Here is a 20,034-nt window from a genome sequence, read left to right on the forward strand (position 1 = left end):
TTCAGGCCTCTGTCCCACTGTTGGAGCTCAGAGGGAGTGAATCCAAGTAAGCCCAGGTGGGCCCTTTAAGAGGGACTGTCTGGGACTCCAGCCACAATCTCTACTGGTTTTCACAGCCAGAAGTTATGGGGACTTCTCTTCCTAGTGTTATAACCTCGGGCTGAGGGGCTTGGTGTGAGGTTGGGACCTCTTGCTCCTCAGTGGGGACTTCCACAGCCAAGATATCCCTTCTGATTTTTAACTGCCATTCATAGGCTTAGGACCAGCCTGTTCTGTGTTTCTGACCCTCCGACCAATCTTGTAGCTTTTTCTTTATATCCTTAGTTATAGCACTTCTGTTCAGCCAGATTTCAGGGGTTCTGAATTATGATTGTTTGGGAGTTTAGTTATGTTTTTAATATAGTTGTGGGAGGTTCTGAGTATTGTGTTTACCTATGCCAGCATCTTGACCAGAAACTCAAAACAATATTTTTTAACATGACCCAGGCTCTGCAATATCTGGCTTGGGCATAACTTTTCACCTTCATCTTTCATCGCCTTCTTTGTACTCCTACATAATTTAGAGCCATTCTTCATTGCATAGTGTTTTTTTTTTTTAAAGCTCCCTGCAGGCAAGAGCTGTGTCTAAAACTTAGCATGTCTCTCCAGCTTGACATGTGTTGGGCACTTAAAACCATTGTTGGTTTTAGATCAGAGCCTCTTTTTTGTCTTTTATGTTGGACTTGGACTTACTTTGCATTTTGTCATCTTAGTAAATACTCTTTACCTTTCCCTCCCTTGCCTCATTCAGCTGCCAATCAGAGGAGGTTTAGGAGGGAAAATGTCCCAGAGAGTGACTCCCACTTTTTTATGCTTTTGCCAGTCCTTTGCAGGTGGAGTTGACTTTGTGTTCCCAAATCATCTTTGATGTTGGCACAAAACAGCTCTCTCTCCACAACCCCTCAAGGCTAATGCATCAGAGTCAAATCTGGAGGCCTCTGGTTGATTTTCCAGACATGATCACTGCCATCTCTCTGACCCAGAATAACTGAAATCAGGTGCCCCATTTTCTTCCCTTTCGTTTTTAGCTTTTCAGATTACTGAGCTGGCCTTGGTGAATATTGTCTCTTTTAATATTCCCTTTCATATGAGCCTGGCTTACCCAGATTAACATATTTCATTAAGGGCTCTCTCTCCCTTTCTTCATCAAAGGGTTTATGAGGCAAATATTTTTTTAAAAAAATAAGGCAGTGGCTAGGGAGATGTCAGTGCCTTTTACTCTGTGGGTTGCTTACTGGGAGTGGGATGGAACCTTTGGTTTTTCAAGAGACACATTCAATGTGGAGGGGGAGCAGCATGAACAAAAGCCACATCTGGAACATTCAGCAGCCTGTGCTTGGGAAACAAATCCATTCCGCACCTCTGATTTCCTCCTTGTGCCATGGTTCTGATCCCCCATGGCAATCTCTCCGCAGCTCTGAGAAGAGGTTCCCTAGATCACAACAACTGCTCACAGCATCTCAACACCAGTCCCTCTCACAGCTACACTCCAGCTCATGTGGAATGACATGTCACACCAAGCTGGCTCACTTGGTGGTAGCTGACCGTTGGTGCCACAAGGTTGCCTTCTGGGCTTGGAGTGCTGTCCTCAAAGAACTCACTTCTGCTCCTTGCTTGGGGAACAAGGGCAAAATGTGGTATCTGCATTTTTAAATCTGCATAGTGCCATCTGATAGATTTGTGTGGATGCTGCTATTTATCATTCAGCATTCATGTATTATTACTCTGCTGCCTGGGGCCAGCAGGAGTCAGAATGAGCGGATGGCTTAGAAATGGCAGACTTGGTAATTTCTGTTGGAAAATTAGCATGATGAGGAGCATGGCAGAAAATCTGGGAAAGGCACAGTTGAGGCAAAGATGGGGGTCAGTATAGGTGTGGTCTGGGGTGCAAGGAAGAAGGGAAGAGAGAGAAGAGACACAGGATGGGGAGCCATAGAGGGTTAGGATATGCCAGGCTCTATACTAGGCACTTCCACGTAAGTCATCACATCCACTTAATCCTCACAACCCCATGAGGAGTACATATTACTCTCTCTGTCTGATAGAAAAAGAGATGCCCAAAGACATTAGGTAGCTCGCTAAAGATCACCCAGCTCTGACACTTGGTCAACCTGTCTTCTGCTTTGACAATCATTCTTGTTCCACTACTCTGCATGTAGGAAGAGGTCTACATACACATGCACACACATGTACATCTCCCTCCTTCCTTTGAGCTACCTATCTGTTTCCTAGGATACCCTTTTTCAGTTTTCATGTAATATAGTTTGTGGTGTATTATCCATGATTGTACAGTGCATTGCAATTGTTCTGAAAGCACAAGGATGCATGTGTATGCACTGTATGTTCTTATTCCAACTGCACTGTAAGCTCCCAGAGCAACAGTCTCCTATTCCTTTTTCTTTCTTACCACATAGCTGTTACACAGTTCTGCAAAAGATAGTTTATACTCAGTACATGTTGCTGACTGACAGACACATGTATTTCATCCTGCAAGTTCCACAGGATTAACTATAAATTGCCACATGAGGTATTTTAGTTAGAAGAGGGAGAAGACTTGCATTTACTAATAGTTTATTACAGCCCTGTTCTAGATGCTGTCTTTAATTCTCAGAACTATCCCACAAGGTAGGCATTAGCATTCCCACCTTACCCTTGAGGAAGCTGTGCTGTGCTCCTGGCCTCTGACTGACTTCAGTGGTAACCCTTGTGGTTCTCATGGAACTCCTTTCCCTAAATACCATGTGAGTGGGATGGTCTGGATCAGCCCCACCCAAAGGTGGGGGATGGGATCAGCCAGCTTCTCTATGCTCTTGAACCTGCGATTTATTATTTTTTTTTACAGGTGCAAAGCCCTTGTTGAAGAAAGAGTCTAAGGTTGAGTTTTTATTACCTCTCCCTCCACCCTGCCCAGCCTTCCTGGCACCCCCAGCTCTGGGATGGCCTCATACTGCAGGGGAGTCAGAGGGGATTGAAGGAAGATGTGGAAATGCTCTGAAAATTGCATCTTCCCTTCCCACCTCTCTTTCTGCATTGCTCTCCAGACATGTGATAGTTTTAGCTTTGCTTTGATGAATGGGGACCCAGGAAAGGTTTCCACATGTTAGACAGTGGTCAGTGGAAGGGGAGTGGGCAGGCATGCAGCATAGGAGGGGAGGGCAGGGAGGCAGTTACAAAGAGCAGTGGGGAAGGGGTGCAAGTGACAGGCAGGTACCCACTGCCATGAGGTGTGAGCAGAGCCCTGCCATCCTTGTCAGTACAACACACAGAGATGTGGGCCTGTGTACCAATGCATCCCTTCCTGTCTGGCTTCTGGGAAGCTCATGCCCAGACTCAAAAAGTCTTAAGGTGTGAGATGGACATAGTTGTTTCCCCCTCTCTCATGTCTCCACTGAAGTCCTGTTCTCATCCCCTTGCCCCGGCTGCAGGGCTGCAGCAGCCTAGTGCTCAAGTCCTATGTACCCTTCCTTCCCACAGGTGCCAGGTGAATCTTTCCACGGTGCCATGCTGCACTGGTCTCTCTCTGGGGATTCAGCCACTGCCAGTGGCTCTCAAACACCTTCCCTAACAAAGTAAAGGCTCATCCCAGAGTCCCCCTCTCAGCCTGGCCCCAGAGCATTTCCTAGTCTTAGGGCCCAAGAAGTGAATCTGTGAACCCTCTGCTAGACAGGCCACTTGCTGGACTATGTTGTGCCTGGCTCAGGCTCTGCCTGTCCCCTTAACTGAATTTAAGCCCATTACCTTTCAGTCTTCAAGACCCAGCTTCATGCAGCCTCTGACAATCCCCATCAGGGACAGCATCCTCTTTCCCTGCTTCCCTCTGTAGCTTTCCTCCTGCACACAGGGTGAACTCCTGAGTGCCTGGCTGCAACCTGACTTTTTTCCCCAACTAGACCATAAGCTTCTGAGGGCAGGGCTTCTCCTTGTAGAAATGTGTGACTAAGATGACTGACCCAGTGCCCTGAACAGAGCTGCCTGCTTCTCCAGAGGTAAATACACAGCTCAGAGATTTACTGTGTCTCACTTCCACTCACTCAACGGTCATTTGTGGAGCATCTACTATGTAGTGGGTGCTGTGCCAGGTGCTGGGAAAACAGCAGGGATTAGGACTTGGACAATCTCGGGGAGAGGACAGCCAGCCAGCCAGCCATGTTCTATGCTAAGAAAGACAGGAAAAATCTGAAAAGCTTCAGGGGAAAAAACAAAACCTTGGACCTAGTCTAGGATCCAGTCTAGTAGCCAAAACATGAGTTAGCAGTTGGCAGGGAAAGGAGGATGGGGAAGGTTGAGTTCTTCAGACTCTTTGTTGTGTTTTATTTTATAGTGATTTAAAAAAGCTTATACAGGCTTATGATAACTAATTCAAAACGTACAAGAGGATCCAAAATGAGAAGTGTATTTTCTTCTTGTTGCTGCCTTGGAGCTCCCTAGTTGCTCTCTCAGGGCCAGCCAATCCACATGCCCATTTGTCACAGACCATCGAGAGTCACACAGTATAAGCTTTTTTGACTTGGTTCACTTTCCAGGTCTCTTGTCCCCTCTGAGGCCCCCTCTACCTGACCATGCCACCCCAGTCCATTTCCCCAGAGAACTAGGGGTCCATCATTCACTTTGCCCCAGAGGGATTCACAGGGGTGGGCAGCCTCACAGGAGCTAGCTTGAATCCTAGGGTAGGGGCCTGGGAGGCTTTTTCGGAGAGGAAACTTAGATCTAACCTTCTAGGGACTCCCATTTCCCAGGAACCCAACCCACTGTTGGCAAGGAACAGCTCTCTAATCCCTAGCCATCCTACCATCTGAAACCAGGAGTTCCCAGGTGACCCAGTCAAACCTGTGATGTCTCTGACCCCACAGACACAGCCCAGAGCCCCAGGTTCAGGGCCTTTGAATTGCTTTAAATCAGGCAACATTGTGGGCCTTGGCCCAGGGGAAGCACTGGAAAGAAGGAGCCAAGACCCCCTCTCTGTCTGCTCCCCAGATTCCTAGTTCAAACAGTTTCCCTCCCTTTGGAAGTCACAGGGGTCTGTGCACTGATAAATGCAGTATGTCTGCCTCATATGGCAGCTCTGAGGCCCTGGCACTGTCCTACCACAGGGGCCCAGGCAGGGAAGGTGGTGCAGGGGCCATGGTTGGCCCAGTGCTCAGTGTACCTGACTTGTTCTTGTATTCAATGTCGAAGCCTGTGATGATGCTGTTTCCATCAAATCGCTGGGTCCAGCGCAGGTTCATGCTCCGGGCCTTCACCTCCCGGATCTCCAGCTCTGGGGGGTCGGGGGGCTCTGGGGTGTGGTGGGGGAGGGGCAGAAGTGAGGATGGCAGCAGAGAGCTTGTCTTCCTGTCTACCACCAAGGATGACCAGCATTCTGCTGTACCCCTGGGGATTGGTGTCACCTGTAGTGTACCCAAGGGCCCTAGAACCCTGGGGTTTGGGCAAGGTGACACTGGGGGAGGCCTAGAGGCAGGGCTCAGGCAGAGCGGGGGGCCCTACTTGTCTTCTGCTTTGCTCCTCTCCCTTCCTTTGTCTGGGAGAAGGCAAAATGTCTGTCATTTTGGAGGGACTCTTAAGGAGCTGATGGTCTTTGTGTTCCCCAGGCAGAATTCCCGGCTTTTCCCAGCTTGACTTTCCCTTCCCACACACCCTCCAGACCCCTGTACTTCTGTAAACCTTGCTGCCTGAAGTGTGCCTAAAGAGGCTCTTGTTGCCCCCCTGGGCAGGAGGGAAGGGGTAGAGATGCTTTTCCTCAGAGGTAATTTTTAATCTTCCACCACCACATGGGTGTGGGCAATGTCCCTGTTCTTGAGGTGGAGTTAGCAGTAGGTACCTGCGTCCCTGGGAAGGGGCTGGGAATGGTGGAGCAGGTGAGGGTACCTTGCACAGTGAGTTGGATCAAGCCTCGGTCCTCCCCATATGAATTGATGGCATGGCAGCTGAAGAATACAGAGTCCCCACGGTCAGCGGGCTTGAGCTAGGAGGTGGCCAGCAGAGGTAGGGGGACAGAGAGAGAAGGAGGAAATGGGGAGAGTCTTTAAAGTTGGTCTCCTGAAGGGGGCTTACTGTGGTGGAGATCCGCAAGGTCATCTTCTTCTGGGATGGGACCCACAGGGGGTTTTTATCAAGGGCTCCTGTTCCCAGACAGTTCCAAGGATGGAGGTGTGGGAAAGTCCATGCAGAGAGGGTCTGGGAGTCTGGGAGGGAGAATGGAGTCCAGGGGTTCCAGGGAAGAGGGAAGGGCTGAGGGTTCCATACATTTTGTGGCTTGGGGTTGTCAGAAAGGGGATATAGTGAGGTTCTAAGGCAGAGGTTCCTGGATGGAGAAGGAAATAGCTAGGAAAGGAGAGGTAATTTGGAGGGTATGGAGAGGGGCTCCCAAGAGTTTCCATTTACCTCCAGCAGGTACAGATGTAATAGCTGTGGGATCCTCACTTTCTGAAAATCAGGGTCCCCTGAGACTTGGGCATGGGCACTCACCTTCAGTGTGGAGACAACTTCGTCGCCGTTGTCCTTGGTGGCGATGGCATACCGCATCACTCGGTCAGGGTCGATGACTGTGTCCCCCTTCTCCCAGCGGATAATGATGGGCCGCTCACCTCGAGCAGTGCAGTTGAGCTCCTTCGCATGGCCCTTGATGGCGATGGTGGTGTTGGGGTGGGAGGTGATCATGGCTGGGACTGGGGAGGGGAGAAGCTAGTCTGGGGGAGGGGCATGTGCCTGTGTAGAGGCCCCACCCCCACTTCCCCTCCTGGCAGAGCCCCTCAGCCCCACGCAAAGGGTCAATAAAGGTTGAGGGGGTCTACAGGAAACCCCATTTGCCCATCCCCTCTCCTTCCTAGCACTCATTACCAGGGCAGCCTCTCTTCACCAGGGATTCTTATATTTAGTGGACCCCCTTTTCAGAATGTTTTAAAATGCACATCATACATAGAATTACAGAGGAAACCAGATATATTGAAGTATGGCTGTATGAGTATTAAAAACCCTCAAAAGCAAACTTTTGATATAATATATCACACATCAATATATGTTTTTATTATTCCTTGTCAAATAAGATCTGGTGCTGGGTAATGTTAGCACAGTTTGGTAATAGTGATGATAATGATATTTTGAGATACCTGCAACAACTGTGTTGTGAAAATATCTGTGGTTTCTATCAGTGATAGTCACAGGTGCTTTTACTGCTGTGGTTGGTTGCTTATGTTCAAAATGGAAGGAAATACTAAATTTCAGTTAACAGTTAATGGAAAAATATGTGATCCTTCTCACCTTCCCCAACTCATGGGCCTCTTAAATTGGATCCATGGACCTCCTGGGGGAGGTCTGTGGAACCCAGGTTACCAGACCTGCCCTAAAGCACGGGGGCTTCTGTTTTGTGTCCATGGCTCAGGCTTTCTTCACAGAGGTCAGTTGGTTTACCCTTCCAAACAGCTGAGAAACCCTAACCAAATACATCAGAAGGCCCTGGCAAGCAGTGCTTAGGATCCCTTAAGCAGCACTAATAGACCTCCACCCCACTCCACCCCCATTGCCGCTCTGAGAAATTCATCATGAAACAACCAAGGCACTGGCTGGCCATCAGGAGACCCCTCCTACTGCCATGACAAGAGGCAGCTGCATCCTGGTCTCCTCTGGGAATGAGGGCCATGGTTGGCAGTGGGAGGAGGGCAGGGGGCAGAGGGAAAGAGGGTCTCAGTTGCTGGTGAAATCCTGTTCCCTCTCTCCTCCAACCAATTCAACAAACAGGAATTGAACACCTATGGCTTGGGGGCAGACATGACATGAGATGGGTCCTTGCCTCCTGAAGGAAGAGGAAAGAGGGAGGGGGAGATGACAGTTGAATGAGCCACATGAAAATGAGGAAAATCTGATGTGTGTTTCATGAACATTTTTGGAAAAATCAACTTTTACTGAGGGGTACCTGGGAAGGCATCACCCATCTATTCAACACACATTTATTGAGCACTTATGAGGTGCCAGACCTTGTGCTGGGTTCTGGAGCTAGCGGTGAACAGAACAAACCTGACCTTAGGGAGTTTCACGGCAGTGGTGAGAAGAGATGACAAATGAGCAATTCCAGTAAAGAATGCTAAGTACAATGCAAGCTGACATGGCAGGACTTAAATGGGAAGAACAGAGGCCACCTGGGCATGGAGGTTGCTGGAGCCAAGGCTCAGAGGAAGCAATAGACAGGTCCTGGGAAGGCAAGTGGTCTGATGCATCTGGAGGCCTGTCCTTGTCCTTGTCTTTTCCTCACCACCTTCCTGGGAAATTTGCCTCTCAAAGTACAGGTTCCCAACGACACCTGTCCTGGGGGGAGTGCCCATCAGTCCTGCTGGAGGACACAGACTGGGAAGGGCTGTGGCTAATGACAAGAATCAGACACTTTTCCACCCCACATCCCATTGTGGAAGGGCCCCTCCTCGCATTGAATTCTGCAGAGCAGAGACCCAGCTCACCACACCCCTGGCACCACTCTGCTTGGGCAAGTATGCAAGAGTGTTCTGTCTTCAGTATGCTCTGTCTTCTCTCTCCTCATAGCTCTCTCCCTCTGGGGCACTGTGTCCCTCTCTCCTCAGTGGCTGGCCCTTTGTTTACCTCTAGTTTTAAAGACTTACTCAGAAAGCATTCTTCCCAGTGAACTTTCCAGGGTCATCTGATTTCTAAGGACAATAGGCCTTTGGAGAAAGGGAGGAAGCTATGGACGGGTAATGGTGTGACCTGAGATGCTAGTCAGTGGATGAGGACATATTTGGATCAGGGGTGGTGGGTGGAGGGTGGTTTCTGGTGTCCCTGAAGTCACATAGTGTGGCCAGCCACTTTCTTCCCTCTGCCTTCCGTCACATGGGACTTGATATTAAGGGCCCCTGGCCCCTGCACCAGCATCTCAGCACAATCCCCAACCCCAGCTCATCAAATAATGAAGCAGATAAATATTATAATGCACAGCATCACACCAGGATATACGATAAAATGCGAAAGACAAATAACGAGGTGCAAGTTATAATGAAGAGAAAGCCTGCAGTCAGAGACATCCGAGTATGAATTATTAACTAAGGTTTTACACTCTCAAGGATGTGTGCAGGAATATTTTTCCATCAAAGATTTGCATAATTCACTCATATAAACCTGGGTGGAATATAGAGTAAGATTTCACATCAACAAGTTGGGCTTTGCATTGCAGATGCCTCAATTTTTCCCGGAGGACTAAAACGCAGGGGCGGGGGCAGGAGAGAGGCAGTTGGGCTGTTTCTGCTCCTCACACAGTACATGGTCCTGGCCTGGGGCCAGGCCTCCTGGGTGGGCAGAGTCCTGAGGTCTTCCTGGGGAAGAGGGGTTCTGCTCCTTAGAGGCTGAAACCACAGAGGAGCTGGGGGATGTTTATGTAGCGGTAGGGGTGTGTATGTGAGTGAAAAGGGGTGGGAGCAGGGTGAAGCCTCAGCATAGGTAAGTCTGAAGAAGGGAGGCTTGGCGCTAGAGTGAGGAACTCACAGCACAGCCCTGCCTGCTCTCCAGGCAGGGCTGCATTAGCCTGCCCAGGATTGTGTGTGAATGGCAAAGGTGCCCCTATGGTTGGGTAAAACCTGATGCTAGGGGCCACAACTTGGCTAGTGCAGGACGGAATGGGTTTTAGGCTTCACTTGCCCCATAAGCTATGTACCTTTGAACAGTTCACAACCTGCACATCCATATATGTCAGTCCTCCTCAAGGAGCTTTTCTTCCCACCCAGGTTGGTTCCAAGAGCCAGCATGGGGGAACCAGAGACAACAGTGCCTCCAGAGATCCTGGGCGGGCCTCGGAGCCCTGGATCCTGGGGTGGGTTCCATTCACCCTCCCACCAGCCTGGTTGCTTATTATAGCAATGAGCACCAGGCAGCACAAACTGATCTTTTCCTCAGCCCCACAGCTCAGAGCAGGTTCAGGGAAGCCCATCTATGAGGAAGAGGAGACTGCTTCTGTGGACCCTCGCCCAGCTTGAAAGGTTTAGGACCAGACAGGCCTGGGTTCTACTTATGTCTCTACCAGCTATGTGGCCTTCAACACAGTGTAATGACTTCCCCAATCCTAGGGCTCGTTGTCTGTGAAATGAAGACCTGCTGTCTACCTCAAAGAGTTGTTAGGGGGCAGACAGGGGCCAGATACAAGGTCTGGCACAAATAATGCCCCCGTTTATCACAAACTCTTTTATTTCAAAATCATAAGCAAGTAATTCTGTAACACACCAATATCACTCTCAAGCACACCATGTGACATTTTAGGTGAAATGTTCAAATTAAAACTATAAATTATTACACCCATATTATTACCCTACCAACCACACTCAAGCAGGCTTTACTTCTGTCAGACCCTGTATTTAAAGTGCTTGCCACATAGCAGGTGATCAAGAAAACAATTCCTACCCAAGGCTCTCATTCTCCTTTCCTGTTCTAAGAAAAACATCAGATAAACACATGCACACCTAATGATGTTATTGCCCAGGCTGTTTCACAGAATCACAGAACCCTAGAGTTGCAGAGCCCAGATAATGTTCAATGTAGCATCCACTAGCCGCTTGTGGCCACTGGGCACTTGAACCATGGCCAGTTGGAACTGAGATGTACTGTGAGTGTAAAACACACACTGGATTTCAAAAACATAGGAGGAAAAAAGAATATAAAATATTTCATTAATAATTTTCATATTGATATTAGGTTAATACTTTAGACATATTAAGATAAATAAAATATACTAGTACAATGAAACTCACCTGTTTCTTTTCACTTTTTTTGAAAATGTGGCAACTAGAAGATTTTAAATTATATATGTAGCTCACACTTTGTGTCCATTGAATGACACTGGTGTAGATCATCTACAAGGATCTTTCTTTTTACAAATGAAGAAGCTGAGGCCACACAGAGAAGCAATTTGCCCATGGTCACCACTAATAAACAGCAGTGCATCTTAAAAGTAGACAGGTGGGAGAGGGCAGCACTTAACACACAAAGCTGTGATACTCGTGGTGGGAGGTATGGCCACACAAGGACTACTTTCTAGTTCTTCAGGACTCAGGACTATAGGCTCCAGATCACTCATGAGACTTCTGCCTTGTTCTGGGCACTCTACTTGATAGAGAATGTTAACCAGCTGGAGTGTGACCAGGAAGATGGGCAGACTTCAAACCATGCTGTTTGAAAAGTGGCTGAAAACTTGCAGGGAGTGGGAAGGACAGACCACCTATTTGGCCTAAGAAGGAATTTTCCAGCAGTTTTCACTGTTTAGGGAAAGGGCTACAGTGGGAGCAGCAAGAGCCCAGAACTGCAGGACAGCTAGAAGATTCAAGGGGAAAAAGCATACAAAGGGATCAGAGGCCCTTGTCTTTGGGCCCCTGGGGGTGTCTGGGCCTCTGGAGAGAGGGATTGTCTGGGAATCCAGCTCACTGTTTTTGGGGGCAATTCTATGATTCAGAATACATTTTTCCTTGCATATAGGGATCTTTAGCTCCCTGTCCTTGGCAAGGAGAACCTACCTCCTCTCTTCTTTTTGCCCTATAGTCTTCCTCCCAACACCAGAATAGAGAACTCTCCCACTGTGCCCCCACCATGGCCCTGCCCTGGCCTCTAAGAGCCATGGTGCCCTCTTGTGCCCACAAACTGGGGGGCCTCAGCCCTCCTGGCTGCTGTGCAAGGGGCCTTAATGAGGTAATACAAGAGGCTGCCTGGCTGCATCTGATCTCTTCCCTCCACCCCCACCTCCTGCCACCCTTGCTCTGGACCACAAGGTCTCTCTGCTCCACTGAGTTGAAGTAATGAACACGATTGAACCCTTACTGCATCGAGACCTGGATGTGCCCCAGAGCACTTTATAGGCTGAAGGCAGATCCCAAGAATTTGCTAGAGACATATGCAGTCATCTGCAGGAGTGCACATACACATACACAGACTTTTGTGATTACTGTTTATTGGAAACTTCCCATGTATTGTGTGCTGGCAGTATTCTAGCACTCTATGTGAATTAGCTCACATGAGTAGGTACTGTTATATTCCCTGACTCCAAGCCTGGGTCCTGATGATTTTCTTAACTAAGCTCTATGGTCTGTGCCAGTGATGGAGCCGGTAACAAGCTTGTTGCTTTTGCCTCTTGGCTTATTGCTAAGCGATGCCCCAATAACATCTATGAGAAGTCTTATTAGCCCCACTTTTTCAAGTGATGGGATGGAGGCTTCCAGAAGTAATTCTTCCCTCTTTAGGCCTGTACTACTGTGGTTGTAGGGGCCAGCCACCCCTCACTGTCTGGTACACAGTATCTGACTTTGGGTAATGGAATTTGGCCATCAACAAAAAGCTGTGGCTTCTCCATGGTGTTAGGGATTGCAGCTTTAGGGGTACAGTCAGCATAGTAGGGGGCAGGGGGTTGTATGCACAGGGCTGAGTCCTGCATGACAGATGCTAATAGCAGCCACAAAGGCAACACATTGCTCCAATAGGACATAGGAGGCTTTAATGAGACACAACTTCTTTGCTTCCCTGCAGTAAAATTCAATTAACAGCCAGGGAAATTTAATTTCTTTGTACAAAGAGGGGTGCCAGGGGAGATTCTCTGGGGACTTGGGAATAGGGAATGGCTAGGCTAGAAGGTATCAGGGACACCCATGTGGGTGAACTGACCCTTCAGGAGGTCCTGTGCGAGGTCCTAGTGTGAGCTGGGCCAGCTGTGTTCAAAGTTTTACAGCCCCAGTGCCATCACTGGGGATATGGGGCCAGCACTCAGCATGGCCAAACTGGGGCAAACTTGGGTAGAGACCAAAGGGGCTTTCTGATGACTTCCAGGGCCCTTCTCTGGCACCCCAGTGGCAGTGCAGGTGATTCTCCTCTCTGGACACTGAGCATCCTTGGCATCGTGCATGTTGTACACAGTGATCTTGTCTCCCTTGTTGACTGAGATGCCCATCCAGGACTTAGCACATATTTTGGAAAGAAAGAAGGCTCCCAAGTTCTGGGCACCTCTCCTGTCTGCCCTTTTCCAACAGTGCCCTGGGTCAGCCTGTTCTGGCCCACAGTTTGACTCACTCCAGGGCAAGGAGGAGCCTTGCTGGGCCTTTGGTGCTCAGGCCACTACCTTATAGCTCTGCAGAAATCCCAGGTTTCTGCCTCCTGGTTCTGATGGGGCCTGTGGGCAGGCACCAGGGAGAGGAGCAGGTGTGGGCGGCAGTGGAGTCAGCCCTCCCCTGCTCTAGAGCCCTCCTGAGACAGCAAGCCAAAGGAAGAAGAAATCAACTTCAGAAACAAGACAGTTGTTAGAATCTGATGTAACTGGTTCCCCTCTGTGAAATTACTCACAGGCTGGTCACTGTCACCCCTGAGGTCCTGCCCAGACCAGCTGCTATTTACATTTTAATTTCATGTGAGAGGCTGATAGACTTTTAAAACACCACAAGACAGCTCTGCTTCCTCACTCACCCCAGTAACCACAGTCTTTCTGAGCAACTCCCAGGGTTGCAGATGGAGCCCTAGGACCCTCAACCCTGCCCCATGGATATCGACTATGCACCTGCTTTGGCCTCTCCCTTGCTCCTCCAGCTTCCCCCTTCTCTGGGGTCCCACCTTAGAAGCTGGGCTGGGCTGATCCTTACAGTTTTCAAAGCACTGAAACATCCTCTGTGAGGAGCTTCACTCTTGTTAAGGTGGTCTGGGGCTATTAGCTCTACTATACTAATGAAGACACAGAGGCTCAGAGAGGCTGAAGTCACATAGCTGGTAAGCGCCAGGAAAGAGTCAAAGCCCCAAGTCCCCTGACTGACAATTTGCAGGCACCCTTTCCTGTGGTTTTGGTCTAGCCTTCTTCTGTCTGCTTGGTTTTTCTGCCATCCTTGGCTTTGTCCCAGGACTGGGAAGCTGCGTGGGAATGACATAGCATGGATGAGTGCCGAAGGGAGTGCAGAGGGAGGCTGGAAAGTGGAGTAGGGCTGGAGAGGAGGGTGAGCCACTCCAGGGCAGGCAGGGCTAGGGGCAGGAGTTGGGGGTGGTGGTGAATCAGACTTTCTCCGTCTTTGTCTCACTCTGTCTCTTCCACCTGGTGATTGGAGCTCAGCTGGTGTTTCTGACAAGTCCCCAAGTCCCCATGGAGGGGAGATTCAGTTGTGAATACCCAAAGGAGAGAAGCAGTGTGTGTGGGAAGGAGACTGTGGAAGAAATAAAATGAGAATGCCACTGGCTGTTGGGAGAGGCCTGATAACATGCAAAAGGGGAGTGGAGCGTTTCATTCCAGAGGGAAGCCTGGGGCACATCTTTACCCAGTCACGGGCAGGAGTATGTAGTAAGCATAGTTTACATTATTGAGAACTTACCATGTGCTAGTCTTACTCTTTACAGCAACCCTATTTTTCACTCCCATTTTACAAATAGGGAAACTGAGGCTTAGAGAAGTAAATTGCTCAAGGCTACACAGCCAGTAAATAGCAGAGCCAGGACTCATCCAGGACACCTGTGGTTTTATACAGCATGTGACACTGGTCAGAAAAGGGCAGCAGAGAGAGGAGCAGGCACCAAGGAATGGGAGCACAAAGAGCTCAGCTTTTCTGAAGAGAAGTGCAGCCAAGTCTAGGGGGAAGAAGATCACTCTGGAAACCGGGAGACCAAGAGACTACGCCATCCTGCTCATTTTGGTTGGTGGCTGGCAGAAGAAAGCTGAGGTTTGGCTATACCAAAGAATCACCTGGGAAGCTTTTAAAGCAATCTTCTTGCACAGACCCCACCCCTAAGAGCTCTGATTTAATTGGCCTAGGGTGGGGCCTGGGCATCAGTATTCCTTAAGAGCATGCCTAGCCAGGTGATTGTCACACAGGGCCTGGGGGAAAAATCACAGGACTGGAGGACCCTCCTCTCCCACTTCCATGTTCATAGATGTCCTCTGGTCCTTCCTCTGCCTCTGTTGGGAACGACTTCAAAGCCACGAAGGTTGGAAGACAGGCAGCAAAGTTCTGGTGTTCCTCACTATCCTCAAGGAAGGGTCACTTTTCCAGGAAGTCCTTTCGAGAGGCTAACTAAAATTCCTTTGGGAGTCTCACAGATCTTTTTACTAAAAAGGATGTTCTTTTTGGGCTGGCTTAAATGGTTTTCTGGAAGTCCTGTTCCTTGTTTCTGGGACAGGCTTTCTCAGGGACAGCATGTGCCCTGAGGGCTCCTGAGAGCAAACTCACCTTGTAGGTGGAGAAGGGCTTCCCAGCTCAAAGGCTTTTATTTCCTTTTGTTTCTGAAAGGGTTACCCTGCTGCCCATTCAAGGTGAGGGGCCTCTCTGTCTGCACAAAGGCTGTGTCTCTGCTCCTTGTTAACAAGATCCTGACAAAGACTGTATAGCCCTATTGGTCAGTGTGAGATAAGCTGCCACAAAGGGGCATTGTGGGGTGTTGGGCCTGGGGGAGTGGGAGAATCTCTTTGGTTCAGTCCTGGCCCCAGTTACAGGCTTCTCCTGGGGGAAGGGCTATGGTGGAAGTGCTTTCTGGTGTTTGCTTTGTTTTCCCATCTTAAAGAGACAGGACCATGGCATTGTTAATTTGATTGCACTGGTTTTGGCTTCTTGTCTCTCCTGATTAGCCAAGCTCCACCTGAGGCATGAGATTAGTTTAGATTGTGCGGAAGCAACCAGCTTCAGCTCTGAGAGCTAGTGGGGTGGGGCCTGGGAGCTGGGGGCCCACAGCACCCTCACTGTCCACTATCTGTGCACATGGGGGCAGAACTGGCCAGAAGTATGTGTGTGTGACGGGAATTGGGGTGCTGGTCCTGATGGGACCTTTGAGACATGGACTACAGCCTGTTTCTGCTGCATGGAGGTCCCAGTTGAGATGTTCAAATATGCCAGTCCTTGCTTCCTCCAGCTGTAAAAGCGGGATCAGTCAGTTCTTTTGGCTGCTTGCGGCAGGGAATATTTTGCGGTGAGGTGAGGACCTGGTTCTCCCCATGCCTTTGGTCTACTCTCTCCAGTAGAAAATGAGAGTAATAATTAAAATACCTAACATTTATTGAATGCTTGTTATGTGCCATGCACCCTGGTTAATGCTTTATATGAATTAGCTCAATATATTCCCAACCCTAGGAGGTAGCAATATTTTTATTCCTGCTTGGAGATGAGAGAACGAACACTCAACTCCTGAAATGACCCTGAATACCAGAATCCTTTCAGAAACAAAAATAAGACATAGCCACCTTTCTTTAATTACTAGGAAGTTACTTCTGGGACACTGTGCTAGGACTGGGATTGGTGAGCCTTGCCTGCCAAGGGCTCGTGGATGAAGATCTGAGGCTTTGCAGGCCATCGGTCTCCACTGCAAAGATTCAGCTCTGTTGCTGGAGAGCAGCTGAAGAATGGACATGGCTGGGTTCTAGCCATGCAGCCAGCTGGCCAGATTCGGCCCTCAGCCCAGTTTGCTGACTCCTTCTCTAGAGTTCATTGTGCAGAAGAGGCTGGGTTTGTCGACTCTTGACCAAAATGGGGTTTTTGGTTAGGAGACTGGTTGGATTCAGCCATGGGCATTGTAGGATGTTGGAAAGGAGAGCATTTCAGCTTCCAGAATTCTGGAAACCATGAAATTATGGGTAATAAATCACTGAGCATAGGGATTGTTATAGGTTGAATTGCATCTCCCCAGAAGATATGTTAATTCCTAACACCTGGTACCTGTGACTTTTTTGGAAATAGAGTCTTTGCAGATGTGATTTGTTGGGAACAAGAAAATTAAGAACTAAATGTGACCTTAGTAAACAGGAACCGCATTGTAGCTAAAAGGAACTAACAAGGGAGACAGAGTGTAGGATGTAGTTGAGCAAACATCCTGTGTCGTGCAGATATTCTCCCCTGGGTATGCTAGATAAGCAATGCTTTGTTTAGTTTTAAAAATTTGAATTTTACCCTGTTCCCATGCACAGTCTCTGTAAGCAAATAGCTAACTGCCACATCAGCTTCTGTAAAACGCTTGCTTGCTTGCTTGCGCCAAAACCCCTATATAAGAACCTAGCTGTGAGCGCTCGGGGCGACTCTCTCATCTGCAGCCCCTATGGGTACCATGTCAACGGACACTTTGAGAGTTTGCCCCTGTGCAGGTTAAACTTGGCCAATAAAGCAGTATCTTTGATACCCTGAAAGTCTCCGACATTTGTTCTCGTGTTTGCTGAATGCAACATGATTAAAGATGTCTTACTGGAGAGTAGGATGGGTCCTTGATCCAATGTGATTGGTGTTCTTATAAGAGGAGGAGAAGAGATGCACATGAAGGGAAGATGGTGTGAGGACACACAAGAAGAATGCCACGTGAGGTGGAGACAGACTGCAGTGATAGACCCACAGTCCAAGGCACGCTGAGAACTGCTGGCAGTCACCAGAGGAGGCAAGGAATCATGCTGCCCCAGGGCCCGCTGAGAGAGCATGGCCTTGCTGAACCTTGATTTCAGATTTCTGGCCTCCTAGAACTGTGAGAGAATGACTGTCTGTTCTTATAAGCCACCATAGGGAACTAATACAAAGTTCCAGTGGATGACAGAGGTTCTCTGAGCAGAGTGCCCAGAAAGACAGACCACAGCCTCCCCTCCATGGAACTGGAGGGTCTACCTAAGGTGGGAGGTCATATGAACTTTGCTTACCCTGTTCAGTGGGGAGCTCACCCCCTTACCCTCCCAGCCCCGTGGATAAGCTGGCAGTAGGCAAGCAGGTACAGGAGCATGCAAGGGCTACCCCCACAACAACTTCTACCCCAGCGCCTGGCCCAGGGATAGGTACTCTGTGGGTACTCAGTAACCACTGAATAACAAATGAACAATGGCAGGCCTGGACATGAGCATCATGGGTAGGCAAGAATTTTCTTCTGAATTTTAATTTTTCCAGGTCTCACATCTCTGGAGACCTAAGGGGCCCAGAGGGAAGCCTGGTATCCTAGGTAGGCACCCTGAGACTGAGTGGGGATGGTGTGGGTCTTGGTCTTCTGAGGAAGTCTACATTTCACCCACCAGTTTCATTATTTCTGGCTTAGGACAGGACACCTGCAACCACACAATGAAATGTGAGTGGGAGCCATAGGGTCCTCTGGTCTGGTACACTGCTCTAGGTAGAAGTCCTGGCCGAATGTCAAGCAGTGTCAGCTGCCCTAGAGCACCCCCATCACACCTCCCTTGACATGGCCAAAGCAAACATGCCATCTCTTCACTCCCACATACCCATTTCTATTGAGGACACCATCATAGTTATCTTTTAGCCTCGAGCCCTTGATTCTCCCTGCTCCTTTTGTTCCATCCATCATCTGGGCTGGTACTGTTCCTTCACAATAACTCTTAGACTCCCCCTTTCTCTTTATTACTTGCTCAAGATCCTAGTATCATATCCAGACTTTGGTGTCACTATTTACATCCAACAATACCTCCTAACCCCTGGCTGACACCCTCCCATCAGATGTTCTCATTGCCTCCCACACAGGCTTCCTATCCCAGTGCCCTTGCTCATGCTGTTCCTTTTACCTGCATGCCTTCCTTTCTTCCCTTTGCCTGTCCAAACACTACCTGTTCTTTAAAAGTCAACCCAAGTTCCACTCCTCTAGAAAGCTCTCTCTGCCTGTGCCCATCCACATGGGATTTTTCCTTCTCTAACCCAACACTGCACATGTAGTGCCAGACCTTTCAGCACATGATCTTGCCTTATTTCCTGAAGGTTGGTTATAGCTTCCTAATTAGTCTAAAAGTCCCTTGAGGAAAGGAATGGTGACTTAATGTTGCCTTTATTTCTCTAAGACCTTGACACTATGCTGGACACACTAGGCTACTCAGGATGTACATGTATATTGCTTGACTGATCCAGTGATTCATTCTGCCCTTACCATTTATAAGGGATTCAATCATAAGTGGAGGAACAGTTCTGGGCTCCCCACTTAGGGCAGAATCTGGAGACACTGCTTTAATTGTTTGCCTGCCTGTATTTTCTTTCTTTCTTTTTTAAAAAAAGATTTTATTTATTTATTTTGGAGAGAGGGGAAGGGAGGGAGAAAGAGAGGGAGAGAAACATCAGTGTGTAAGAGAAACATCAATCAGTTGCCTTTCACACACCCCAAACTGGGGACCTGGCCCACAAGGCATGTGCCGTGACTAGGAATCGAACCAGAGACCTTTGGCTTTGTGAATGATGCTCAACCAACTGATCCATGCTGGTCAGAGCCACCTGTCTGTATTTTCTTGTATAGGAAGCTGAGGGACCCAGTGATAACCCTGAGTCCTTGTGACTCGAAATGTTCACTGGCAGCTTTTCCTTGGTTGGCATATATGGATGTATGTAATTTTGTTATTCATTGGATTGGCTGGAGCTGAATACAGGAAAAGCCTTGAATGACACCTTAGAGTCCAGATCCATCTGGAAGCTCCTCCATGGTCACCAGTGCTCATGGTCATAGAGACTGATGGCAGGGGTGAGGGTGAAGTGGTGGTGACGGGCTTAAGGCCTCTAAGAAGATAAGGGCCCAGGTGAGACCCTCAGGACAGCCACTTTTAAATTGGGAATGGAGGTTACATGGATACCATTGGCCTTTTTAGATGAGTAGCATAGGCCACATTTCTTTGGTTCAGACTTGTCTTTTTCTAGAAAACCCTGAAACACCAAGGGCTCTAGCTTCTGATGGGTGGGTGCTGGGTCTGCTAACACATTCCCTGCCAAGTCTCCATTGGCACAGCAGGATGCGACCTACTTGCTGAGCTCTGTGAATGCCTCTGGGGCTAAAAGAAAAGGAGAGAAGGGCTGTGACTTCTCAGAACAAAGGAGCAAACTGAGTCTTGGGGAGAGGGAGTGACTGACCCTAGTTTACCCAGGATGTAGTGTGGCCACCGGGATGAGAAATCAGGACTGCCATCTATCTTTTTGTCGGGACCTTTCTGTTTCCTTGGGTCCTGCGTGGGGTGGGGTGAGCCTGGACTGGCCCATGGCTATAGACCTTGTGGTGATGGTTCAGTGAGGGCTGTGGGACAGAGCCTGGCTTGCTGACAGCATGTTTCCAGGCTCTCTG

At 48.9% G+C, this 20,034-nt stretch overlaps 1 protein-coding gene across 1 annotated transcript in view; it reads right to left on the reverse strand.

Annotated features, from left to right (window-relative positions):
- The window catches only part of DSCAML1 (DS cell adhesion molecule like 1), a 347,817-nt gene that overhangs the window by 45,722 nt on the left and 282,061 nt on the right, over nucleotides 1–20,034 (reverse strand). The window contains exons 12-14 of the mRNA XM_045838761.1: nucleotides 6,505–6,704; nucleotides 5,905–6,001; nucleotides 5,186–5,314 (exon numbers count right to left, since the gene is read on the reverse strand). Of these exons, the coding sequence (XP_045694717.1) occupies nucleotides 5,186–5,314; nucleotides 5,905–6,001; nucleotides 6,505–6,704 (426 nt within the window). The remainder of the gene's footprint in view (nucleotides 1–5,185; nucleotides 5,315–5,904; nucleotides 6,002–6,504; nucleotides 6,705–20,034) is intronic.

Source organism: Phyllostomus hastatus, unplaced genomic scaffold (genome assembly GCF_019186645.2).
Source record: "Phyllostomus hastatus isolate PE091 unplaced genomic scaffold, TTU_PhHast_1.1 phas_contig_113, whole genome shotgun sequence".
Lineage (NCBI taxonomy): Eukaryota > Metazoa > Chordata > Mammalia > Chiroptera > Phyllostomidae > Phyllostomus > Phyllostomus hastatus.